The 26,728-nt window shown below is 39.0% G+C and overlaps 1 protein-coding gene across 1 annotated transcript in view; it reads left to right on the plus strand.

Moving 5' to 3' along the window:
• mpped2a (metallophosphoesterase domain containing 2a) overlaps positions 1-26,728 on the plus strand; it is a 134,355-nt gene that overhangs the window by 47,633 nt on the left and 59,994 nt on the right. The window contains exon 4 of the mRNA XM_056461082.1: positions 22,598-22,823. Coding sequence (XP_056317057.1) covers positions 22,598-22,823 — 226 coding nt within the window. The remainder of the gene's footprint in view (positions 1-22,597; positions 22,824-26,728) is intronic.

Consider the following 26,728-nt stretch of genomic DNA (forward strand, 5'->3'; position numbering starts at 1 on the left):
CCACCGCCACCGGTAGGTTACCTAAGTCTTCCTCGTCGCGTCTTATGGGCCCCACGTGGAGGTTCCACAGAACTAAGCGAGGGTGCCAGATGGTGCCCTGTCCCTGAGAGAGTAGGTCCTCTCTCAAGGGGACTCGCCAGGGGGGGCGTCGCGAGGAGGGAGAGTTCTGATATCCAGGTCCGGTTGGGCCAGGGGCGCAACTAGCAAGACCTGCCCCTCGTCCTCCCTGACCTTGCACAGAAACTGCGCGAGTAGGCTCACTGGGGGGAGTGCATACTTACGCATGACTCGGGGTGGAGTCGCCATTCTCCCGGGGAAGGAGCTGCCGTGAGAGCCTGTTGGCCGCACGGTTGAGCCCATCCGGGGTGTGAATAGCAAGCAGCGACTTCAGCCGCGTATGACTCCAGAGGAGCAGACGGCGAGCGAGCTGAGACATGCAGCGGGAGCGTATACCCCCCATCCGGATGGAATACGCTACCGCGGCCGTGCTGTCCGTCCTGACCAGCACGTGTTGCCCCCTCAGCACCGGTAAAAAGCGGCGCAAAGCGAGAAACACTGCCAACAGCTCTAGGCAGTTGATATGCCAATGCAGCTGGGTTCCCCTCCACAGGTCCGCAGCAGCATGCCCGCTACACACGGCCCCCCCACCCCATACTGGAGGCATCTGCCGAAACGACAGCCTGCCTGGACGCCTGACCTAGGGGCACACTGGCCCGTAGGAAGGAGGGGTCCTTTCCAGGGGGTGCGGGTGCGGTGACACAGCGCAGTGACAGTCACTCGGTGTGGGCCCGCGTGCCATGCGCGTCTGGGGACCCGATCGTGAAGCCAATGCTGTAGTGGTCTCATATGGAGCAATCCGAGCGGCGTGGCCGCGGCTACGGATGCCATATGCCCCAGGAGCCTCTGAAATAATTTCAGGGGGACCACTTTTTTTCCTGTCGAACTCTCTCAGACAGTTCAGCATTACCTCGGCGCGCTCTCGTGAGAGGCGCGCCTCCATAGTGATCGAGTCCAGCTCCAACCTGAGAAAGGAGATGCTCTGCACGGGGGCGAGCTTGCTCTTTTCTCGGTTGACCTGAAACCCCAACGGGCGGAGGTGCCGGAGCACCTTGTCTCTGTGCATAATCAATTGCTCCCGAGAGTGGGCTAAAAATCAGCCAGTCATCGAAATAATTGAGCGTGCGGATGCCGGCGAGCCGAAGGGGCGCGAGGGCACCCTCCGCGAGCTTGGTGAAAACTCGCAGAGACAGAGAGAGCCCGAAGGGGAGGACCTTGTATTGCCACGCTCGACCTTCAAACGCAAACCGCAGAAACTGCCGGTGGCGTGGAAGTGTGGAGATATGAAAATACGCGTCCTTCAGATCTATTGCTGCAAACCAATCCTGAGGACGAACGCATCGCGTGATGCGCATCTGCGTAGGCATTCCGAAGCGCAGCCTGTGAAAGCAGCGGTTCAAAATGTGCAGATATAGGATTGGCCATAGCCCACCGCTTTTTTTTTTTTTTTTTTTTTTTTTTTTTTTTTTTTTGGGGCACGATGAAGTGCGGGCTGTAAAACCCGTGCTCCATCTCGGCTGGAGGGCCGGCTCGATTGCATCCTTCGCCAGGAGGACAGCAATCTCCTCTCGCAAGACAGGGGCGGACGCAGGACTGACCCTGGTCGCCCGTGAACCTGGGAGGCCGTTTAGCGAACTGAATCGCATAGCCGAGTCTGGTCGTATGGATGAGCCATTGCGATGGGCTGGCCCGCGCTAACCAGGCAGGCAGAGCCCCCGCAAATGGTGCCACCCGCACGATCGCTGACGTGCCAGCGGCGGGGCAGCGTGGAGTGAGTGGGCTCATCCGGGGAGCGCTGGGGTCCCACAGGAGAGCAGGAGAGGAGATGTTCTCGTCTCGCACTCAAACTCCAGGAGAGGGGCTGGGAGTGGAGAGAAAGGAGACCGTTCTCTCGTGCTCCATGAGCCATTGGCGAAATGCACCGATCCTGCGAGCTGGAAGGCATAGCGTCCCAGACTGGCAGTGTTCGGGCTGTCACATCCGGAGGAGGGGAAAAGTGCTCTTTCACTGAGGATTTTGACGGCGTTTTTTTTTTTTTTTTTACGCCTTTAAATAACGTGCCCCGCCCTCCAGCGGGGAAAGAGCAAATTCCCTCCTCCCCAGATGGCCCGCCTCAGGGACGCTTCGCGGTCCGTTTTACCGAACTTAACGGCGCCCTGGGCGGGGGACGCTGGTTGCCGGCGCGATGCTCGGCGCAGCCGCGTGGCCGGAGGCGCAGGCGGGGGCGGCGAAGCAAAGCTGCGGGCGGGCGTCCTCGGCGAAAAAGCAGTGGATGTGGATGGCTCGGCGGGGGGGAGCGGTCATACAATCCCGCCGATAGAGACCTCGCCCATCGCCTCCGACTGCTCTATCACCGGCGTGAATTCCTGGGCGAATTCACCGCCAGTGTCGCCGAACAGGCCAGCCTGGGATATGGGTGAGTTAAGAAAGCGAACTTTGTCAACGTCACGCACATCACCAGGTTTAGCCTGAGGTGGCATTCCTGGATCACGGATGTGATCATCGTCCTTCCCAGGGCACACACAGCCGACTTTTTTTTTTTTTTTTTTTTTTTTTGTAAGAGCATAGTCGGTTGCGGTGCGGAGCGCATGCTCAGTCCTGGGTCAGAACCATCCTCGCGCAGCCGGGCCAGCGCCTGCGCTTGGCCATAGCGTGCATGGTGAGGGGGAAGGCGCACGCAGCACACTGCGTGAGCCTACTGTGCCCATCCAGGAAGAAGGGGATGGGGAGGCTTAGAAGGTCTCGCCTTCATCCTCCACATCACACCCCTCTAATCGGTCCGGCCGCGGGGCTGGGGGATAAACCATCTCCAGAACCACGGCCGAAGCAGCCTGGGAAAGCACAGCCGCAAAGTCTGCTTCTGGATTCGACGCCGCGCTCAAAGTCCCGGAGGGAGCGAGCGGGTTCGAATCCTCGTCAGACCTTGACAGCCCAACCTCCAAGGATGGTGAGGATGGAAGCGCACGCAGATCGGGCAGAAAAAAGTGCCCTCAGGACAGCGTGAGTTTACTGTGCACTTCCGGGAAGAAGGGGATGGGAGGCTTTGAAGGTCTTGCCTCCTTATATCCTCCACATCACACCCATCTAGTCGGTCCGGCCGCGGGGCTGGGGGATAAACCATCACCAGACCCACGGCCGAAGCAGCCCGAGAAAGCACGGCCATCACGTCTGCTTTTTAGATGCTAACGCCGCGCTCTCCACCCCGGAGGGAGGGAGCGAGCGGGCTCGCATCCTCATCAGACAATGACAGCCCATCCTCCGATGCAGCGATGGACATCTGACCCCCGGTGTCATCAGGTGAGAGAGCGACCATCCAAGGACGGAGCGCTTCTCTTCACCTGAAGCTTGGATGGAGCGCGTGGAGGAGCGAGAGGTCCGCGGCCCGGGGGCGGCGGATTTACTCCCACTGAAACCCTCAGATCTGCCCGAGTGCCAACCGCAGTGCGGGGGACAACTGGGGTGGGTGGCTCTTTTGCAAGAGCGAGCCGCGATCTTAACTGCGCAACACACATGACATCAGTGATGGCATGCACTGCCCGCGAGCACCGCATTAACATGCTGGACCCCCAGACATGAAACGCTGTGCTCGTGCCCATCATCCGGGGATAGGAAACCACCGCATCCAGAAACGCACGGTCGGAGTGACGTCTTGAAAAAGACGCGCTGCACGACCGTGTTGCTCTTTTAGGAAAGCTATTTTCCTATATACAAACCGCTCTTGGAGGACCGGACCCAAAGGACGCCAGGCAAGGGAGAAATACCCAGCTCGACCATCTGCCACTGCTTATACGCGCTCTGGACCGGGAGAAGCTGCTTCTCGATCTCTCTCTGTAGACACAGGTTGGAGATACCCTCAAAGACTCTCTCAGAAGCTTCGTGAAAGGCTCTGAAAGCGAAAGGATGTCGAGCATGGCACTGGCTGCGTCTTTATAGCATGACTGATTGTCATTGACGCCAGCTGTGCACGCTGACGCTGCCAACTCATTGGCATTTCATTGGCCCGTTTTTATACTCTTTCAGATGATTGGATTCTGACGAAATCCCCATAGTGGAAGTTTCCACATAGCATTGGAGTTCCCCATCCGAAGGGGAACCGGCAGAAGCGACGTGGGTGGCGCTAAAGAAAAGAAAAGAACAAAACCCAAACAATGTGTAACTTCCCAACAAAATATAACTAACTACATGAAAAAAATGAATAAACACACGATGAGGTCTTCCGCGTATCCTAATCCTGCTCTATTTATCCAAAAGTACAAGGGGTGGCGCTCGCCCCGAACCTAATGTACTAAACACAAGAGTAGACCTACATGTTGCAAAATGCATGTCACGTGACCTTCTTTTCTGTCCGCTTCATTTGAGCCACGTAAACAATCGGACAAATGACTGAAACTGAAAAATGTTACACTTATGATAAATGTTACATTTTAGGTTTTTACATAAATTGTAATTACAGTCATTTGTGTGACACAACTGCCTGTAATTGTGTGCTATATTATAAAAACAAATTTCAGTTGCTATTGATATTCTAACAAAAAACAAAAAAGCATCCTTGGTTTTGACAGAAAGCCTCAGATGATGCCGCATGTGGCCGTCACGGATGTTACTGTCACACACTGAGTGATAGATTTGAGATTAAAACATCAATCCTGACTTTCATAACTCTGGTTAATATATCTGTTTGCAGACCCTCGGTGCATGACGCTATCTCATTAGTTTGAGCTGTAGCACAGCGTGTATTAAACACACACAAAATCTGATATCAAATGGTAGCATGCTTGGAGTTCGTCATTTGCATAAACCTTGTATTCTATAGTGCTCTCCATTTAAAACAAATCTTTTTTTATTCAAGACATTCCTCTTTAAGTTGCTTTTTTGTTGTTGAGGATGATGTTTTTGGCGAGTCATAAGTTTCTGGAATGTGAACTGCAGGGTGTTTTGGTTTATATATAGCTTTTGATGGAAACTACTTTTAAGTGGTGTTTGGTTTGCTGATGAGGACTAAAAGAGAGCTTTGTAGAGTCAAATAAAAAATCATTTAAAGCTTTACCACTCATTAGGAAATACTGTGGTGTTTGTTTATGACTGTATCTCATGACAAAAATATTGCTTTGATATTATAAACCAGGGTAATTAATAACTTACATTGTGTACAATTGCATTTAAATGGCAAGAATCTCAATGTTTAGCTTTGTTTATTTATTATTTATTTTTTTAAAAAGCAAAGAACGTTTTGGATTCTCATTTTTATGTATTTATGATATATACGCGGTATTGAATAATTGACATGTTTGTGTACAAATGCATTTAAATGGCAAAAAAATCCCAATTTTTCTGTCAGTCAGCGATTATAGGCTACATGCATTCACTGATTCAGAGTTTGCGAAAAGCAATGATCGACGCACAGCTTTAATGGAAGGAAAGTGAATGCAGACATTTTTATAATAATTTCAGCGTGCTTTTAAGATTAAAATATATCAGAAATATGGGAAAATACTTAATGATAGGATGATTGTGGCATAGAATGGTAAAATATGGGAGAATTTCGGCAGAAACGAGAGGGTTGACATGAATTTAGTGAACAGGAAGTGTTTGCGAAATAACTCAAATCATCTTTGCATTCTCACACAAAACATCTTTGCGAGGGAACACAAAACCTTTAAAAAAATGTTTTCCTTGTTTTCACTTTCACTTTTTTTTTTCTCCCTCCCAGTTTTATTTTTTTTCCCCACCATCACGTACCTTCTGTGTCTCCGTTAGTGTGTGTGTTTATGTAAAAAAAAAAATGTCTCAAGAACAGACCGAGCCTGTGGCAAAACAAATAAATAGGCTACTGTTTGTGTATGTGCGCCGTCAAACTCAAGTAAGGCTCTGATGTTCTTCTTGATCACAAATCAGAAGTAGTCGTATGTATTTTTTAGACGTCCACAATGTTTTGTTTGTTTTGCCATGCATAGATCGTAAACCTCTTCGTGAAACTGCTGTGAAATAGGCGGTTCACCATATCATGTCTTTTGTGTGCACAAGTTCTTTATTCTCAATGGAGGCTTGCAGCTTGTGTGCATATTGGGAGTGACGCGTGCACGTTTCCAGGCGCATCTAGTTGAAAACATCTCAACTTTTTAGAATGCTGCGAGCGCACCGCGTCTTGAGTCACATTTCAAGAACTGACCGATCAGCTTCAGCTTGTGTGGAATATACACATTTCAGTAGACTAAATATCTCAGACAAACACAAAACACCCAAACACCCAGTGCTTTTAAAATTTTCTCCATAAATAAAACTTGTATCAGAACTGCATCAATGTTTTGTTAGTTTGTCAACCTCTTGGATAACAGTTCATGATCTCATAGCAACGGCAAAGAAGCGTGAGCGCAAAGCAAACTCATAATCCCCGTTTATGCAGACTATTTGTCATTAAGCTGAGGTTTCAGTTTTCCTTGTGCTCTGTTTAGGTGCACTGTGTTATGATTGGTTATAGCATACTATAACCTATATTATAACAATAGCATACTGCGGGAGAAGTATCAGTTGGGACTGCTGCATGCAAAAAAATTGCGCTGTAAGGCAATTTAGTAATCGTGCATGTTCAAATCGCAATTTCCATATGATTTGAATAATCGCATAGCCCTAGTGCTGAATGATTTCCATGTTTGTATACTATTGTATTCATATGGTAATTATTGGTACTTCAAATAGAACCATGGTATAACCATGGTTTATATCCAAAAACTAAGATCATTTTATGGTAATTAGCAGTGATTAATGATTTTCTTAAAGGGATAGTTCACCCAATAGTATCTCATTTATTCCGCAAAATGTTGGTAACTGGTAGCCATTCACACCCATAGTAGGAAAAACAAATACTTTGAGAGTCAGTGGTTACAAGTTTCTTCTTTTATGTTTAAATCAATTATGCGCAGTGGGTAGCGCTCTCGCCTCACAGCAAGAAGGTCGCTGGTTCGAGCCTCGGCTGGGTCAGTTGGCATTTCTGTGTGGAGTTTGCATGTTCTCCCCGCATTCGCGTAGGTTTCCTCTGGGTGCTCCGGTTTACCCCACAAGTCCAAAGACATGTGGTATAGGTGAATTGGGTAGGCTAAATTGTCTGTAGTGTATGTGCGTGAATGAGAATGTATGGGTGTTTCCCAGTGATGGGTTGCAGCTGGAAGGGCATCCGCTGTGTAAAACATATGCTGAATAAGTTGGCGGTTCGTTCTGCTGTGGCGACCCCTGATTAATAAAGGGACTAAGCTGAAAAGAAAATGAATGAATGTTTAAAAGACCACAACTAAAACAGTTTGAAACAAGTTTGCAGGTTGCAGTTTAGGAGGTTTCTGCATTGTATATGTTGTAAATCCTTCACCTCTGATGCATTCTGATCCCGTGCTTTTTTTTGAGGCATAGATTAAACCCATGAGATTAAATCAAGTGCTTGCCGACTCTAATATCCAGATCTCTGTTGGCACCAGAGTGTGTTGGGCTGAGAGTTTAGGATGCTGGCATCTGAAGTGGTCATAAAGAAATCACAATGACCCGTGGAGTCGTTCACACCGCTGACCTTTAGACCAGAGAACGTTCACATACAGTACTATCATATCTGTGTGTGTGTATCCATGTAGCCTCTGGATGCGAGTCATATGCCAAATTTGTTTCACATTCTTGTAGGGCTGTGCAATTAATCGAAAATTCAGTTTCGATTTTGATTTTGGTTTCTAACGATTATGAAAAAGCATTAATCGAGATAAAACGATTATTGCATCATATACCGTCCCCTTTCCAGTTGTACACTTTTGCAGCACGGGTTCTGCATTATTCATTGATGTACATTCGAGTCATCCATGTGTTTAAAAGCACAAAAGAGATCGCATGCTGTTGTGTGTGTGCACGCTCAGCCTCAGAGACGATCAGAGCACACACATCTAAAGTCATCTTAATGCAAGTGCTTTAATGGTCAAATACATGCACATTTGTGTCAGAGCACGGTGTTTAGTGAATATTCATATTAACCCTCATTTATGTAATAAACAAACGAGTTTAGAATCAAAAGAGAAACCATAAATCAGAACCGCACTGCTCTTAAAGTGACAGCGCGCAATATTCCTGCTGCCGACTGTTTTATCATTAATCAAACAACAAAAGGAGAAAATCCCTCACTGCTCTTGACTGAAGGCCTTTTGTAGCTATTATTAAAGTTTTTTTCCTACAGTGAAGATGCTTAAAGCACAGTTTGTTTCATATTTTTATTCTATTGTATTTATTTCATTTTTCTTATTTACAGGGAGGAAAATAGCTGTATATAAACAGTTGAAGTCAGAGTTATTAGCCCTCCTGAATTATTAGCGACCCTTTTCCCCCAATCTCTGTTTAAAGGAAAGAAGATTTTTTTCAACCCATTTCTAAACATAATAGATTTAATGTCTCATTTTTAATAACTGATTTCTTTACATAATATTTGATTAGATATTATTCAAGAGACAAGCATTCAGCTTAAAGTGCTATTCAAAGGCTTAATTAGGGTAATTAGGCAAGTCATTGTATAACAGTGGTTTGTTCTGTAGATAATCCAAAACAAATATTGCTTAAGGGGGCTAATAATACTGACCTGAAAACAGGTTTCAGGTTAAACCTGCTTTTATTCTAGCCAAAATAAAAAAATAAGACTTTCTCCAGAAGAAAAATATTATAGCAAATACTGGGAAAAATTCCTTGCTCTGTTAAACATCATTTGGGAAATATTTATAAAAAATAAATAAATAAATTCACAGGAGGGTGAATAATTTTGACTTCAACTGATAATCGTTTTGAATAATCGTGATTATGATTTTTCCCATAATCGAGCAGCCCAACGTTCTTGAGTGTTTCCTGATACTGGGTTTGGTTGGAAGGGCAAACGCTGCATAAAACATATGCTGGAATAGTTGCGGTTCATTCCGCTGTGACGAGCCGAAACCAAAAGCCGAAAGAAAATGAATGAATGAATAATGACTACTCTTGGCAATTTGCTCTTTTCATTCAGCTCTTATATTTGAACTTTCCGGACCTCATATTTGACGTCACAGGCTCTTAGTTTGTCCTTCGCTTCGTCATTCCCTCCCTGAATGCTCACGTATCACACAAGGTTGAAATAGTGCATGAGAAGGGGTGAAACGGAGAGAGCTGTCAGCAGTCTTTCCATCCCTCCGTCTATCAACACACTCCATGCCACCCTTTTTTGTGTATGTTCCCCGGCTCGTAACACCGACAGTTTTGAAGTGGCTGGTGGTCAGACAACGCTTATCCTTTCTTATTATTCACATCCTAAAGGAATCCCAGACGATGAAATTATTTTTCACATCACCGCTTTTTGTTGTAAACACGCAGCTGGGTGTTGATGGATAATCTCATGACGGCTGAAAGCTGTCTTCTGTCAAAAAAAAAAAATGAAAAAGCATGTCGGAAAGAAAAGTTCAGGCAGTTTAAAACAAATCGCTCCCTCGAACATGACGTGGTGATGGAGTAGTTTATATAAGCCTTTTGACAAACTCAAAGAACATTGTTCAGATGAGCCTGTTAGTGGATCTTCGGGGAAAAAGAAACTTTGTGTTTTGATTGTCCGAGCCAAAGCATTCCGGTTATATTTTCTGGAGATTTCCGCAATATAAATGCTTGCATTTCTTTCCAAGGTCGCATCTTTGTTCTTAAACAGTGGGGGCTAAATGATACAGAAGGAAAGAAAAAAACATAAAAGGCCTTTATAAGTGAAACTTGCAAGAGGAAATTTATTTGAGCCTTTTTAAAAACTGCTGCTTTTATCTTTCCTCTTTTATTTCCCCCCCTTCTTTTTTATAAAGTGTAGCTTACGTTTGTTTGTTTTTCTGGCACAGAGAGCCCAGCCGCTAATCGTTGCCATTGATCATGGTTTTTGTTGATAAGTGGGATCAATTCTCAGGAATCGTTCTGTGGGAATGAGCTTTCTCTGCTTAAGTTCTGTTCTGCTCGATATCTCGCCCGTGAGCTCTGACCTGTGCTCCTCCGCGTGGGATTCGTGGATGCAAACATGGATCTGTGCACCGTAAATAAGGAGCTTTCTAGGTCTTGACTCCGTTTGTCCGGGTTCACTCTTTATTTCTTTGATCAATGCAGGACAGCCAATACACCCAATGTCCAATAGATCAGCTTTGTTCCTTTGTTTTGCAATGTTGTGAGGGCGGCAAACACTCAAAATAGTATTTTTGCTGCTTGTTCAAACTACTTATTTAAAATGAGCTGAAACAACGCAATTCTTTAGGTTTTTTAGGGGCACAACTTGATTGTTTTATGTTCAATCAACTTAAAATTGTAAAAACCATTGAGTTAACTTTATCGATTTGCATTGGGACAACATGAAAGGATTATTCACACTATTCACAATGTTATTATTCCCACTCATATTTAGGTCATTGAATGTTTTCATGATTTTTTTTTTCCTGAAGGATGTCCTCACTCTTTCCCAAAACCACCAAGGAAGCATCATTAAAGTAATTTACAGTATTCCATATGATTAATAAAATAAAAACAAAACATAAGCATGGTGGCGCAGTGTGTAACACGATTGCCTTACAGCAAGAAGGTTGCTGGTTCGAGCCTCGGCTAGGTGAGTTGGCATTTCTGTGTGGAGTTAGCATTTTCTTCCCGCTTCCTCCGGGTGCTCCGGTTTCCCCCACAAGTCCAAAGACATGTGGTAAAGGTGAATTGGGTAAGCTAAATTGTCTGTACTGTGTGTGTGTCTCTGTGTGAATGAGTGTGGGTGGATGTTTCCCAGTGATGGGTTGCAGCTGGAAGGGTATCCACTGCGTAAAACATATGCTGGATAAGTTGGCGGTTCATTCCACTGGCAACCCCAGAATAATAAAGGGAATAGCCGAAAAGAAAATTTGAGAATTAAATCATTTTAGTTTCATGAATGAATCATTCAGACTTTTATACTAATTAACTCATTGGAAACATCTAACTCTTAGTTAAAGTTGCAGTATTTGAGTTTGACACCCAGTCGTTGAACTAGGTATTGCATGCCTGGTTCAAAACGCGCACCTCGAATTGATGTATTAGAAACTGCCTCCATTTCTAGGAGCTGAACCATAGAAAACTTTGACAGTGATTACCTCAGGTACACCTCATGTGCTTTATTCAGTGTTAAATGCTAATAATGTGAGTTTGAATGCCATTTTACATGAAATTTACTACTGAAAGCAGCAGCAGATAGTTCACCTCAGATCTGGAAAATAAAATAAACTGTTTGAAAATGAACTTTAGAACTGAGACTCTGTGTAAACCAACACATATCAGTGGTTCAGCATCTACATTTAATAATGTTAATATGGTTCAATATTGTATTAGATTATAATCCTTACCATTCTGTTGGAGTGCAGTGAGTGCAATATTCTGTGCTTCTGAATGGCTGTGTTTCTGTCAGCTTTCGTCTGGTGGAAACAGCCAAATTGCTTATCACTGCAAATCTCATCACATAACGTGTTGTTAGGACACGGGGGTACAATGTAACCTGCTCACCTAATGTTTACGTTCGTAATATTTATGTTATTTGCTGATTAAAAACCAACTCATGTGGAACTCTGAATCTGCGTCTCGTTTCGGAGGATGTAACTGTCCATCGGAGGTCGCATTTTGGTTACTGTTTTCCACCAAGCCAACCCAAGGTGCTGAAATATAATTGGCTAAACTGGCATTGGGCGGGTTCGATGACCAAAACAAAGACAGCCGTTCCAGCACGTAACACACATTTTCAAAGCAGAATATCTGACTTTAGCATGGTTTTTCAGATAAACAAGAATGTTCACTTGGCATGTTTCTTAAATATATGCAAACATATTATGGTATGTTTATGCTTTAGAAGTGTCAAAAAACTTACATACAGCACCTTTAATAAATCAGCTGCATTTCTCTCCAGAACTGTTTCATTTAAGCCTGAAATGTGTCAAATAGCCTGGACATAAGTGCAATTGTATATTGATAAAAAATATTAATGGAGGTGAATCACTTTTACAAATTGAAGAATTGATATGTAGTTATTATGTATGTATTTACCCAATTTATAAATGGATATACGTTTAATGTCATTGTTGCTACCATTTATTTAAGAAAAACATTTAAGGGATAGTTCACCCAAAAATGAGAATGTACTCACCTCAAGTGGTTCCAAACCTTTGAGTTTCATTATTCTGTTAAATTTTTTTAAATTTTTATTTTTTGGAAGAAAGCTAAAAACCTGCAACTATTGACCATAATAGTAGGAAAAATGAATACTATTGAAGTCAAGGGTTTCTGTTTCCCAACATTTTTCAAAATGACTTCTTTTGTGATCGGCAGAAAAAAAGAAACTCAAGTGAAGGATGAGTAAATGGCAGCATTTTCAGTTTTGGGTGAACAATCTGTTTAAGTGTTAAACGTACATAATCTGTTCTTCATCAAAGGAGTGATTTTTCTGATCATTTCACGATGCTTTTTGTCAAATCTCGCTAGCTCCAGTCCACATTTAATTTCTGTTTGACCTGAAAGAGTGACCAGGATATTCAAAACATATCTTTTGTGTTGAATAAAAAGAAGAAAAGGAATCATTGTAGCTTGGAGGAAAAAAAGAGCATTCGTTTTGGGTGAACTTTCCCTCTAAATTATGATTGAATGTTTTGTGATTTGTGCTGTTGGGCTTTCTGGTGCCATGTGCCTTTCTTTTCCCCCAATTCTATTTATCAAATCCCACATGTTTTTGTGTGCGGCGGTTCGAAAAACTTGACGAATGTGATTGCTCTGCTCTGTTTTCAACAAAATACACATGTTCCCTACCAGCCATCCTTCAGTTTCAGATGTTTACGGTGTGTAGTTTATTTTCACTAATTTGATTTACATTCATTACGTTCAGCGTTTGCCAAACTGTGCCCCGCGCCGGTCCTCTGATGTAAATCAAACTCAAACATAGAGGCTCACCCCAAATCCCTTTGACTTTAAGCGCTTTTCCCATACCTCCTTCCCATATGCTCCTCCGTAGCTTTCTTCAAAGTAATAAACCGAGTTTATATCCACAGTCCCCTTCGAAAAATACATTTTGATGGCAATAAAATGTTGTAAAAATCCCCGCGGGGACGCAGAAGATGCAGTCGGTGGGGAGGTAATTGCATTCTAGGCCTTTTTCCGCCGTGGAGAGCCTGGCATGCAGCTCGTCCGCCGGGGCTTTGTGATTCGGTTTTGTGCGACGGGAAAGCTCCATGTAAATGGATCCGTGATGGCGTTTGGCTGACTGCGTCCCGCGGAGCTGAGAGATGGGCTCCTGTTATTAGATTAGACTGGGATTTATGATACATCCCAGTCTATATAGCGTCGAGCGCATGGAAGGGAGCGAGCGAGTAAATTAAACTGCCGGGAAAGTGTTTACTTTTAAATCGGTTTATCTTTTGATTTCTTCACACTTCGGTCAAATGATTTGCTCCTTTCTGATTCCTCTATATGGCGCCAAATTTAATTGGCTTTTATTGTTTCCCCCTCCCCAAAAAAGCATTCCACTTCAAATCATTAGAAAGCACTTATTAAACAGGCAACGTAGTAGTAACTTGGAAAAAAAATACCAGACTGAAAATAATTTTACCTTCAAGTTTTGTCTGAAAATTTATTCTCCCTCATAAACCTTTATGTGTATCATTCATCTGTTGAACACTCAATAAGAGATTTTGAAGAATGCTGGTTGCTGGTGATTTCCACTGTAGGGCAAAATAATACTATGGCAATCAATGGTTAAAAGGTTTTCAGCATTTTTCAAAATGTCTTCTTTGGGAAAAAAGCTGGAACCAAACTAGCATCGTATTTATCAACATTCCAATTGATAGTCATGTTATCAACATGTTCATATTTATTTTTTGACTTTTATTGTCCAGAAAAGTCTCCATTTCAGATCACCAGACATACGTTATTAAAATGGCCATTCCATAGTTTAATAATTCAGAACAAATTATGGACTGCAGTGAGCACCAACAAATGTATATTGTCAGTGTTCTTCTAAGCCTTGTGCTTTTAATGAATGTTATATTCTAGTCATCTAGAGATCCATGCAATTGTAAAATCTATTTCTCTGGCCAAATTTTGTTTAGACGTGTTTTTTTAGTGAAAATATGAATCAAATTTTACTAAACCTTGAGATACAAAATAGTTAATGACCAATGTATTTTCTTCTTTACATAAATTCAGTTGTATATTAATATTAATGTGAACTTGTTTGTTTATTTTGAATATTAACAATAATTTATAATCACAACCCATTATATAATCATAAAATAACATTTGCAAAAACATTATTATAGACGTAGAAAGCAAATTGTGTTTTAATGTTTCAAATAACTCTAGATATGATGAAATAATAATAATAATAATGTTTAATTGTCATTAATAACGGATGTATTTTTTTAAGTGTTTAAAAGAATAAGCAATCATTAGATGAGTAAAACAAAAGAAAAAACTTTAAAAATAACAATAGATTTGTCTGTTAATATGTGATCAAATTACTTTTATTCTATATAATTTGTTAAATAAAAAGGGCTAATTGGTCAATCAGGGTTAATGTTCTGTTTTAACATGCTTCAATTAATGTCATCAAATGACTTTTATTCTATAAATGCCAAACAAATTTTTTAGCATTTTTCAAAATATCTTCTTTGGAAAAAAATTGGAACCATATAGCATCGTATTTATCAATATTCCAGTTGAAAGAATCATGTTATCAACATGTTCATATTTTTTTACTTTTATTGTTGTCCAGTCTTAATTTCAGATCACCAGACATACGTTATTAAAATGACCATTCCACACTTTTATAGTGCAGAACAAATAATGGACTGCAGAGAGCACCAACAAATATATTTCAAAGGCACTTTCTTTTTCTGAAATGTGATGTATTTTATGGTTTGGTTTCCAAAAGCATCTTGTTTCATCTGTATTTTGGTAGGTGAATTATCAGGATGTGTTTTGTTCTTGAACTCGCCTTGCATTTGAAGCGTTCCAGATGCGTTATTCAGACGGTCTGTGTGTGTTTTCCTGAGGATTGGCATCTAGAGAAGGCACACTCTTTTTGTTTGAGAAACTTCCCCTTTTGTGTTATCCTGCGTGTCTCACAAAAAATGCATTGCTTTGAGCAAACAGAGGAAAACGCAGCAGGTCTTAATAAATATTTGGTCCTGTTCTGGATTCCCATTTGTTTAAAGGGTAATGAAATCCCCCTCTTTCAGTTCAGTTTCAGTCATTTTTTTTTTCAAAAAATGCTCCATGATGGGCGTGGAGCGCTCTGAGCAGAGGGAGGAGTGGGCGTGGCAGGCAGAGCAGGGGGAAAAAAAGGGGAACAAACAGCTGTCAATTCTCGTACAGCTTTCCCGACAAAAATGCTTGCTGCACGGAAACAGTTTGGCTGTATCGGTAGCCCTGACAGCAATGCGGCGAAAGCCATGCAACAAACCCCGTGGATCATGGAAAGAAACACATACGACCCATTACAACCACCTAAATACTGTGTCTCGCTGTCTCACAGCTTGGCAGGTCTGTCCATGTGGGTCTGTCATTGGAAAGCACGTGCTGTCATGAATAATTAAGAAGCAGCGTCTTCTCATAGGATTCTCTATGGTTTCCTAAACCTTTAAAAAGATAATTCAACAAAAATGAAAATTCTCACCAGCCATTTACTCCCATAGATATGTATCGTACCCCCCTCTCTAATCTATGACAGTTAATAGGGGCAAAATACAGTTGAAGTCAGAATTATTAGCCCCCCTGTTTTATTTTTTTCCCCCAATTTCTGTTTAACGGAGAGAAGATTTTTCTTCAACACATTTCTAAACATAATAGTTTTAATAACTCATTTCTAATAACTGATTTGTTTTATCTTTGCCATGATGACAGTAAATAATATTTGACTAGACATTTTTCAAGACACTTCTATACAGCTTAAAGTAACATTTAAAGGCTTAACTAGGTTAATTAGGTTAACTAGGCAGGTTAGGGTAATTAGACATGTTATTGTATAATGATGGTTTGTTCTATAGACTATCGAAAAAAAATATAGCTTAAAGGGGCTAATAATTTTGACCTTAAAATGGTGTTTAAAAAATTAAAAACTGCTTTTATTCTAGCCGAAATAAAACAAATAAGACTTTCTCAAGAAGAAAAAATATTATCCGATATACTGTGAAAATTTCCTTGCTCTGTTAAACGTCATTTGGGAAATATAAAAAAATAATAATAATTCAAAGGGGGGCTAATAATTCTGACTCCACCTGTATGTAAATTTTACTTAAATTCTTTCAAATTTATTTCTTTGTGTTCAGCAGAACAAATAAGCATAAATGATTAAATGCAATTGGAACAACCTGAGGGTAAGTAAATGATAGCAGAATGCATATATATATTCTATACTAAACTATGGGTTTAAAGCAATTTCAGTAGAATAAAAAGAAAAGAAGGACACATACAGTGTGTTTTGACCTACATCCCAAATGATGCACTATACACTACGCACTCAAACATTATGTACTTATGCGCTATGTAATCAGCAGTGAAGTGCATGGGTCTACAAAATTAGGCCCAATCCCAATTCTATTTTGTACCCATACCCCTAATTGCCAGAGCGTGACGGGGAAGGTCTTCAAAATGTACCCCTAAGAAATGAGACACCACTACAACACCTGCACATGTCATCAAATGTCATCGCAACCTCTTGCTACATATGAGATCGATTGCAACCTCTGTAGTTATTCCAGTTGCATTATTTTTTTGGTATTTATCTTCAGGAAATGACTGAAGGCAACGATATCATGTTATCATAACAATATAATGTGGCAATAAGCTAGTAGCTGAACTGTGCAATTACACCATGGCCATATTAATCTATGTAAACACACGAAAACAACATTAACTTTATACTAGACACTGTAAAAAGGTCATTCTCAGCCACTAGACATTTTCGACAAGGTATTCGAGTATCATCAAGCGTCAGATGTGGAAGTATGTTGTGGGACTATTATACAGGAGTTATAAGGGATTATAGCCAAATTTAGCGGTTTTTATTTTATTTATTTGTTTTTTTTTTTAAAGTTTGATGGTAAAACACGAATGTATTAAAAGATATGGTTGTTTGTTGTAAAAATTTGTAATAATGACAAAAAAATACTAATTTGTGCATCTCCTGACTTCCTTGTGCAGCCATGCTGCCGTTGTAGCTGCTGTAATCTGGGAAATTTTCTTACCCCTTGGTTTTAAGTGTGGTCCTGAAAAATCTCAGTTTGAAAGGGTATCTAGCCTTTCCCCTAAGCCCTACGCCTTCAAGCTAGAGAATTGGGACACCCCTACCCTTTCACATGAACGCACAAAACGAGGGGTGGGGCTAAGGGGGAGAATTGGGTTTGGTTCCTAATCGTAACATGGACCGATGTTATTGGTCAACTACAACAAACTAAAACAATAACGACAATTTACAAACTAAAACAAATTTCCCTAATAGAGAGAGATGTTTGTTTCCCACTCAACCTGTGATAGCTGAATCTTAATGAGGAGTGATGCCGCATTGTAAATGCATTGCTATGCAAACAGATGCCAATTGCGCCTCATGTGTTCATACCTTTGTAGAAAACAAAATGTTTAGAATGGATATTGGTTCTTTAAGGAGTAACTCTTAAAGCAGGATCTCATATAAAGCAATTTTGTGTTCCCGTCGCCCGGTAGTAACTTTTTCTGGACACGGTACTGAGTCGCAACCCGGTAGTTGGGGTAGTCTGGTGTAGTAAACCTAATAATGTAGATGTAGTTAACTTTAATTAATATAATTAATTCTACATATTTAAAGCTGCTATTAGTGAATGCAGTGTATAACGTTTCACACTTTTTTGTTTATTTGTTTTAGCAGTGCTATAAACAGTAAATAAAAAAGTGTTATAAAAAATAATAATTAGCTGCTTGTTAAAAATACTTATTTACATTGAGCTGAAACAACACATTTCTTGCGTTTTGTGGGGACAACTTAATTGTTTTATGTTCAATCTACTTAAATTAGTAAAAACTAATAAGTTAACTTAATTCCTTATTGTTGTCCTAACACAAATCGATTGTGTGGAACCCAGAATTTTTTACAGTGTAAAAATTATTTTATATAATACATTTTTTTGTTCATGACGATTAAATACTAAAACAGTGACGGGTTTTTTAATTTTTTTTTTTTTTACTTTGTTTTTTAACTTGGCTTTATAAGGTCAATTACCAGCCAAAGTTGGTCTGAAAACTCCTTTTGATAATACATCTGTGAATAAAGCATACGGTAGCCTGAATCGAGAGGTAAAGATATGTTTTGTTGTAATGGCCTGTTTCTACTTGCAGAGTCCTGTTTTTCATTATCTGACTTTTCCTCAAGATCACAATAACCTCACATGAACCTCAACGCAGCATTTTTTAAAATAAATTCGCACCGTTTCCTAACCAGATGTGGATTCCATTGACATGAAGACCTGACGTGTTGTCAGAGTTCCTCTAAACCTTGTGCTTCTAATGAATGTTATATTCTGTCATCTAGAGATTCATACAATTCTAAAATCCATTCCTCCAGTGAAATTTTACGTAGACGTGTTTTTATAGTGAAAATATAAATCAAATTTTACTATACCTTAAGATACAATATAGTTAATCAATATATTTTCTTCTTTACATAAATTCAGTTGTATATTAATACTAGCGTGAACTTATTATTTGTATATTATAAATTAGTTTTAATATCACCAACCCAATATATAATTCTCACAAAATAACATTTGCAATATTAAATGCAAGCGAAGTTTGTTTTAATGTTTCAAATAACATCACATGATGAAATAATGTTTAATAGTCATTAATAACGGGTGTATTTATTTAAGTGTTTAAAAGAATAAGCAATCATATTAAATAAGTAAAACACAGCTTTCTAAAAGCAAAACCTTAAAAATAACAATAAATTAGTGTTTTGTGGCTTTTAATATGTAATCAAATGACATTTATTCTATATTATTTGTTAAATAAAAATTGCTAATTTTGTCAATCAGGATTAAAGTTCTGTTAACTTTTATTCAATAAAATTATTCTATTTTTGTTCTTTGACTTATTCTTTAAATGCTAAACATTATATTATATTATATTATATTATATTATATTATATTATTATTATTATATTATATTATATTATTATTATATTATATTATATTATTTTATATTATATTATTATGGTGGCTTGAAAAGCCAGCATATTGTTATCTATCTTAAACTTATTATTATTCTTCTTCTTCTTCTTCTGAGACTAATTTCTAAGTGTATCTCCTCCTAGGCCTTTCAAGCTACATACTTCAAACTTTCGTCAAACCTTCAAACTGGTCTGACTCGGGTTGCTATATCTTTTCTAACTGATCTGACTTTGGGTTTCCCGAAAAACGACCCAGAAAAATCCCAAAAGTCCCATTGACTTAACATTGGGTCAAAGTTTGTGAGCTCATAACTCTGCATCAGACTGTCCTACAGACGTCTAACTGGACTCATTTAACTCAGTCTAGCCAGCAGCCAATAACTGATGACTTTTTAACTTACTAGCCACTCCCTAGCAACCACTTACAGCACCCTAGCAATTGTCCCATAGACTTCCATTGTAAAAGACTCCCATTTACTTAACATTGGATCAACCTTTGTGAGCTCAGAACTCTGCATCAGACTGTCCTACAGACTAGAGTCTGGCCTCATTCAACTCAGTCTAGCCAGCAGCCAATCACTGATTACCTTTAAACTTACTAGCCACTCCCTAGCAACCAATTTCAGCACCCTAGCAACTGTCCCAGAGACTGTGACTAGCTATTCTAACACACGCTAACAGTTTTAACATCCTACTGACATGCTAATCTTGCTAGAAAGGTGCTAGCAACACGATAGTGACATGCTAGTCATGCTAGTAACATGCTAATTCATGCTAGAATCATGCAAACAACATGCTAATTTATGCTAAAAACAAGCTGATTCATGCTAGAATCATGCTAGTAACATGCTAGTTACATGCTAATTAATGCTAGAATCATGCTAGTTACATGCTAATTCATGCTAGAAACATGCTAATTCATGCTAGAAACATGTTAGTAACATGCTAATTCATGCTAGAATCATGCTAGTAACATGCTAATTCATGCTAGAATCATGCTAGTAACATGCTAATTCATGCTAGAAACATGCTAGTAACATGTTAATCCATGCTAGAATCATGCTAGTAACATGCTAATTCATGCTAGAATCATGCTAGTAACATGCTAATTCATGCTAGAATCATGCTAGTAACATGCTAATTCATGCTAGAATCATGCTAATAACATGCTAATTCATGCTAGAAACATGCTAATTCATGCTAGAATCATGCTAATAACATGCTAATTCATGCTAAAACATGCTAGTAACATGCTAATTAATGCTAGAAACATGCTAGTAACATGCTAATTCATGCTAGAATCATGCTAGTAACATGCTAATTCATGCTAGAAACTTGCTAGTAACATGCTAATTCATGCTAGAATCATGCTAGTAACATGCTAATTCATGCTAGAATCATGCTAATAACATGCTAATTCATGCTAGAAACATGCTAGTAACATGCTAATTCATGCTAGAATCATGCTAGTTACATGCTAATCCATGCTAGAATCATGCTAGTAACATGCTAATTCATGCTAGAATCATGCTAGTAACATGCTAATTCATGCTAGAATCATGCTAATAACATGCTAATTCATGCTAGAATCATGCTAGTAACATGCTAATTCATGCTAGAATCATGCTAGTAACATGCTAACTCATGCTAGAAACATGCTAATTCATGCTAGAAACATGCTAGTAACATGCTAATTCATGCTAGAAACATGCTAGTAACATGCTAATTAATGCTAGAATCATGCTAGTAACATGCTAATTTATGCTAGAATCATGCTAGTAACATGCTAATTCATGCTAGAAACATGCTAGTAACATGCTAGTTCATGCTAGATCCATGCTAGTAACATGCTAATTAATGCTAGAATCATGCTAATAACATGCTAATTCATGCTAGAAACATGCTAATTCATGCTAGAATCATGCTAATAACATGCTAATTCATGCTAGAAACATGCTAGTAACATACTAATTAATGCTAGAATTATGCTAGTAACATGCTAATTCATGCTAGAATCATGCTAATAACATGCTAATTCATGCTAGAATCATGCTAGTTACATGCTAATTCATGCTAGAATCATGCTAGTAACATGCTAATTCATGCTAGAATCATGCTAGTAACATGCTAATTTATGCTAGAATCATGCTAGTAACATGCTAATTCGTGATAGAATCATGCTAATAACATGCTAATTCATGCTAGAATCATGCTAGAAACATGCTAATTCATGCTAGAATCATGCTAATAACATGCTAAATCATGCTAGAAACATGCTAGTAACATGCTAATTCATGCTAGAAACATGCTAGTAACATGCTAATTCATGCTAGAATCATGCTAGTAACATGCTAATTCATGCTAGAAACATGCTAGTAACATGCTAGTAATATGCTAATTCATGCTAGAATCATGCTAGAATCATGCTAGTAACATGCTAGAATCATGCTAATTACATGCTAATTTATGTTAGAATTATGCTAGTTACTTGCTAATTCATGCTAGTAACATGCTAATTCAGACTCGGCTTTTCAAGCCACCATAAAGTTTGTCCTCAAACTTTAATATCTAGTTATATTTGTTAAATAAAAAGTGCTGATTGGTCAATCAGGGTTAAAGTTCTGTTTTAACATGCTTGAATTAATATTATCAAATGACTTATTTTATAAATGGCAAACTTTTTTGGTTTATAAACAGTAAAAATAAATGACAATTTAGTGGTTTTTTTAATATATTATATTATATTATTTTATATTATATTATATTATATTATTTTATATTATATTACCTGTTTAAACATGCTTGAATTAATGTTATCAAGTGACTTTTATTCTATAAATGCCAAACAAATTTTTTTTGGTGTATAAATGGTTACAATAAATGACAATTTAGTGGGTATTTATGGTAAATATTCTATTTATATTATACTATGTTTTCATTATATTATATTTATATTTTATTATGTTTTCGTTATATTATATTTATATTATATTTTCATTATATTTTATTATTCAATATTCTATCATTCAATTAATGTTCTGTTTTAACATGCTTGAAATAATGTCATCAAATGACTTTTATTCTATAAACTGTTTTAGTTTTTATGGTAATTATTATATCATATCAATTAAATAAAAACATCTTTTAACATGCTTGAATTGATGTCATAAAATGACTTTTAAATTTTTTGTTACAATAAATCACAATGTCGTGGGGTTTTGTGGTAATTATTATATTATATTTATATTCTGTTATATTATTTATTAGTTAAATCAAAAGTGCTGATGGTAAACCAGTGTTAATGTTCTGTTTTAACAAGTGTGAATCTGTGTGGTGTTGCAGGCAGCCTTCCGTACGAGTTTAAAGTGGTGATCGCAGGGAATCACGAGCTGACCTTCGACAAGGACTTCATGACGGAGCTGGTCAAGCAGGATTACTATCGCTTTCCCTCCGTGTCCAAGTTGAAACCCGAGGACTTTGACAATGTTCAGTCGCTGCTGACGAACTGTGTTTACCTGCAGGACTCTGACGTCACAGTCAAGGGCTTTCGAATATACGGCGCACCATGGTAAGTCCTTTATACTCTATAATGTCATTTTAATACAATCGTTTAATCAGAATTGCACATTATTTGTTGACCTTTTCAGAATACCATGTGTTTGCGTTGATTTCTCTATATACTATATGCATATTCATCATCTTATACTTTTAAGTTTTGTTTGTTTATTTGTTTAGCATCGCTTGGGAATGTGTCAATTACCATTAATTGACTTTGATCTGTGATTTGTTCTGTTTGCAGCCGTGAGTTTACCGTGACTATATTATAACACTTTTAGGATAAAGCTTCCTAGTAAATATTTTATCGAGCTTTAATATTATTATTAAACGCAGGTTATTGGTTAAGAATACTTTCCCTTCTCTGATGCTGTTTATTTTGTTGCTGGTAAAAGATATATAAACTATTTCTACAGTTCTTTTGTTTAACTTAGCCTTCCAAAATTTGGTTTAACCTTCCAAAGTTAGGCCTTCATTTAAAATGGAGGTTAATAAAAGTTAAATTCATAGTAATAGCACCCATGCTTGTCAGTTAAACATTGCATACACTGGAAAAGAGATCAATGTCTTCTGTTTTTCATATAAATATTTAGAGATCCTTAAATCAAGAAACATTGTTTATAGTCAAAACAAGATCAAAAACTGTTTGAGAGTTTGTTTGTACATTTGAGTTGAGTTGATTTTTTTTTCTAAGCATGTTCGCCGATATTTGTTTATAAATGTGTCTACACTACCTGACAAAAGTCTTGTCGCCTATCCAAGGTTTAGGAACACCAAATAATAACTTGACTTCTAGTTTATCATTTGGAATCAGAAGTGGCTTATATGAAAGACAAAGGCCTCTAGATTACGCTTATTTTACCAAAATAAAATATGATCATGCCTTGATTTTTAATTATTTAATTAGGACAGTAATGTCTAACTTTGCTGAGACAAAAGTCTTGTCACTTAACAGAAGTAATGTACAGTATAGAATATAAAGTCATGGTGCAGTGGAAAAAGAATTAATATTGTGTATGACTGCTATGAACTGCAATCATACATCTCTGCAATGACTCAAATCACTTGTTAATAAAGTCGTCTGGAATGGCAAAGCAGGCATTCTTGCCGGACTCCCAGAGTTCATCAAGATACTTTGGATTCATCTTCAATGCCTCCTCCTTCATCTTACCTCAGACATGCTCAATAATGGTCATGTTTGGTGACTGGGCTGGCCAATCCTGGAGCACCTTCTTTGCTTTCAGGAACTTTGATGTGGAGGCTGAAGTATGAGAAGGAGCTCTATTCTGCTGAAGAATTTGCCCTCTTCTGTGACTTGTAATGTAATGGGCAGCACAAATGTATTGATACCTCATGCTGTTGATGTTGCCATCCACTCTGCAGATCTCTGGCATGCCCCTATACTGAATGTAACCCCAAACTATGATTTTTTCCTTCACCAAACTTGACTGATTTCTATGAGAGTCTTGGGTCCATGCGGGTTCCAAAAGGTCTTCTGCAGTGTTTGTGATGATTGTGATGCAGTTCAACAGATGATTCATCAGAAAAATCGACCTTCTGCCACTTTTCCAAATTATCAACTACAAATCAAGTTATTATTTGTTTTCTTACAACTGAGATCAACGACAAGACTTTTGTCTGGTAGTGTATGAACAGAGATAGTTAAGCTTAATTCATTTTACATTGACATTCATTTTAAAATAATTAACAAATTCTATAATCTTATATTATTGCCAAACTTTAACAGGTTATTTTCAACTTTACATAATACTTCCCCACAAGCATTTTGAAATCCAATACATGTTTAATGCAAAAATAGTCAAAATCATGTCTAATTCTTGTTTTTACCAACCCTTTAAAAGCATTAACTGTATTACTCTTAATACCAAATTTTTATTTTCTGTTTTTTACTTGCATAAATATATATTTCTTGCCTGCCCAAGAGTAAAATTGTACAAACATCCTATTTCTTTCCTTTGTTTCAGACACCTTAAAGCCATAAATAAATACAGGCATGCTGAAATTTTCATTAAAATCATCAAAAATCTCTTATAAACACTTAACAACAATGGTCGCAACCTTTCACAATATTAAAAAGCATTGCAAAATGTTTCAATCTGACCACAAAAAGTACAACTATCTTTTACTTGCAGATTTATAATGGAAATTAATGCACTAACTGCAATAATGCCATGCAAGATCTTCCACGGCAAATCTCCATTATATTTTGTCAATTGTGACTTGTAAAGCACATCCAGTATATGTTTAAAATTTAAGAGAGAGAGCAAGAGCTTTCCGGTGTTAGAAAGTCAGAGCATTTTTTATGTATTAAAGGAAAAAACAACAACAGAAAAGTGTCTTAATGCAAACAGAAACTATATTAGGAAAGTAAATATTGGATATTTTAAATGCATATGAACATCAAAAGCTCTTGTGACGTCACTTCTGTGCGCCAGTAAACAAAAACTGCCTGAGAAAGCGCCTCAGCGTCATTCCCATACTGCGTTTGAGTTTCCTCGGATGCTCTGATCCGCTCTGAACCTGTGTGTTTTTCCAGCGCCGCTGTGGGAATGTCTCGGGCTCTATTGGGCTGCCCATGTAGCTGCACCTCTGCCCTACTTCCTGTTTGCTTAGCATCCTTCTAAAAAGATAAAATGGCCCTGAACTATAATTATCCCCCACAACATCTTTAATGCTTCCTGGCATTTTCTATTTTTGCATCTTGCCCCTTTAGTCTTTGTTTTCCTCCCTCTTAAGAGCCATTGTGAGATTCACCTCTCGTGCTGTCTGCTGTTTGTCTATAATTAGCTGTGAAATGAAGTTAAAGAGGGGTGTTTCGGGGGGCATCCTGCAGAATGTAGCAGAGCAGAGTCTTTCAGTATGATACCTTAATAAATATTGTTACTTGTAGTGTTTTCAAGTATTACCAAGCATTAATTAAAAATACCAAATGTATGCATGTCTTCATTTCTGCATTTGCCTGGACCAGTGTTGAGAATTTTTAACTCATTTTTTCTACTGGTACTGTTAAGCCAGTTGTTCTCACTTTCACTGGGCTTGATAAAACAATTTAACAGGGTAACTGTTACCCTGATAAAGGCAGATCCTTGCCGAAACGCATAGGTTTTTTAAAGAATTAGCCATTTTAATAAAGGCTTTTTAAATTTTTCACATCTTTCGAGTGCCTTGGACTAATTTCTGTTGTTGTTTATACGAATCCCTTACCCAAAGTGCACCGACCAAATATTTGAGTTACCCCTGAGTGCTTTTTTGTTTGTCTTTCTGAAAATAAATCAGTTATTAAAAATGAGTTATTAAAACTATTATTCTTAGAAATGCATTGAAAAAACCTCTCCGTTAAACAGAAATTGGGGGGAAAAAAATAAACAAGGGCACTAATAATTCAGGGGGGCTAATAATTCTGACTTTAACTGTATAAGTATGTTGTCCCAACTGATTAATTTGAGTTCATAGTAGTTAAAGCACCGAAAATAGGCTATAAAGTGGGACCAAATATCAATAGTTCTGACAACAGTAGAGCAGACAGCGGGAAAGCGGAAAAAAGAGGGAGGAAGTGGAGAAGGAAGGAAGGAAGCCCCCCGTGGCCCTTTAGCGTGAAAGCTGCTAAATGTCTGTTGTGACAGCGTGAGGTCTTGTGGGATACGGGGGAAGGAGGCCGGTGGCTGGATATTTCTGATAACTCTGCGCGCACACACACATGAGGACACACAGATGGTCGTGAGGTGGTCAACCTGACCGGCAGCCTGAGGAAAACTCTGGGTGGCCCTGCTGCGGTGATCGGTTCATCTGGTCAGGAAATTCGAGAAGCCGGCTAATTTGTATTACCATATTGTCACACCATTGAATGTGTAACATAAGTCAGATGCTCACTGAATGTTCGCCTCGAGTGCTGCTGAC

The sequence above is a fragment of the Danio aesculapii genome, chromosome 7 (assembly GCF_903798145.1).
Source record: "Danio aesculapii chromosome 7, fDanAes4.1, whole genome shotgun sequence".
In the NCBI taxonomy this organism is placed as follows: Eukaryota; Metazoa; Chordata; class Actinopteri; order Cypriniformes; family Danionidae; genus Danio; species Danio aesculapii.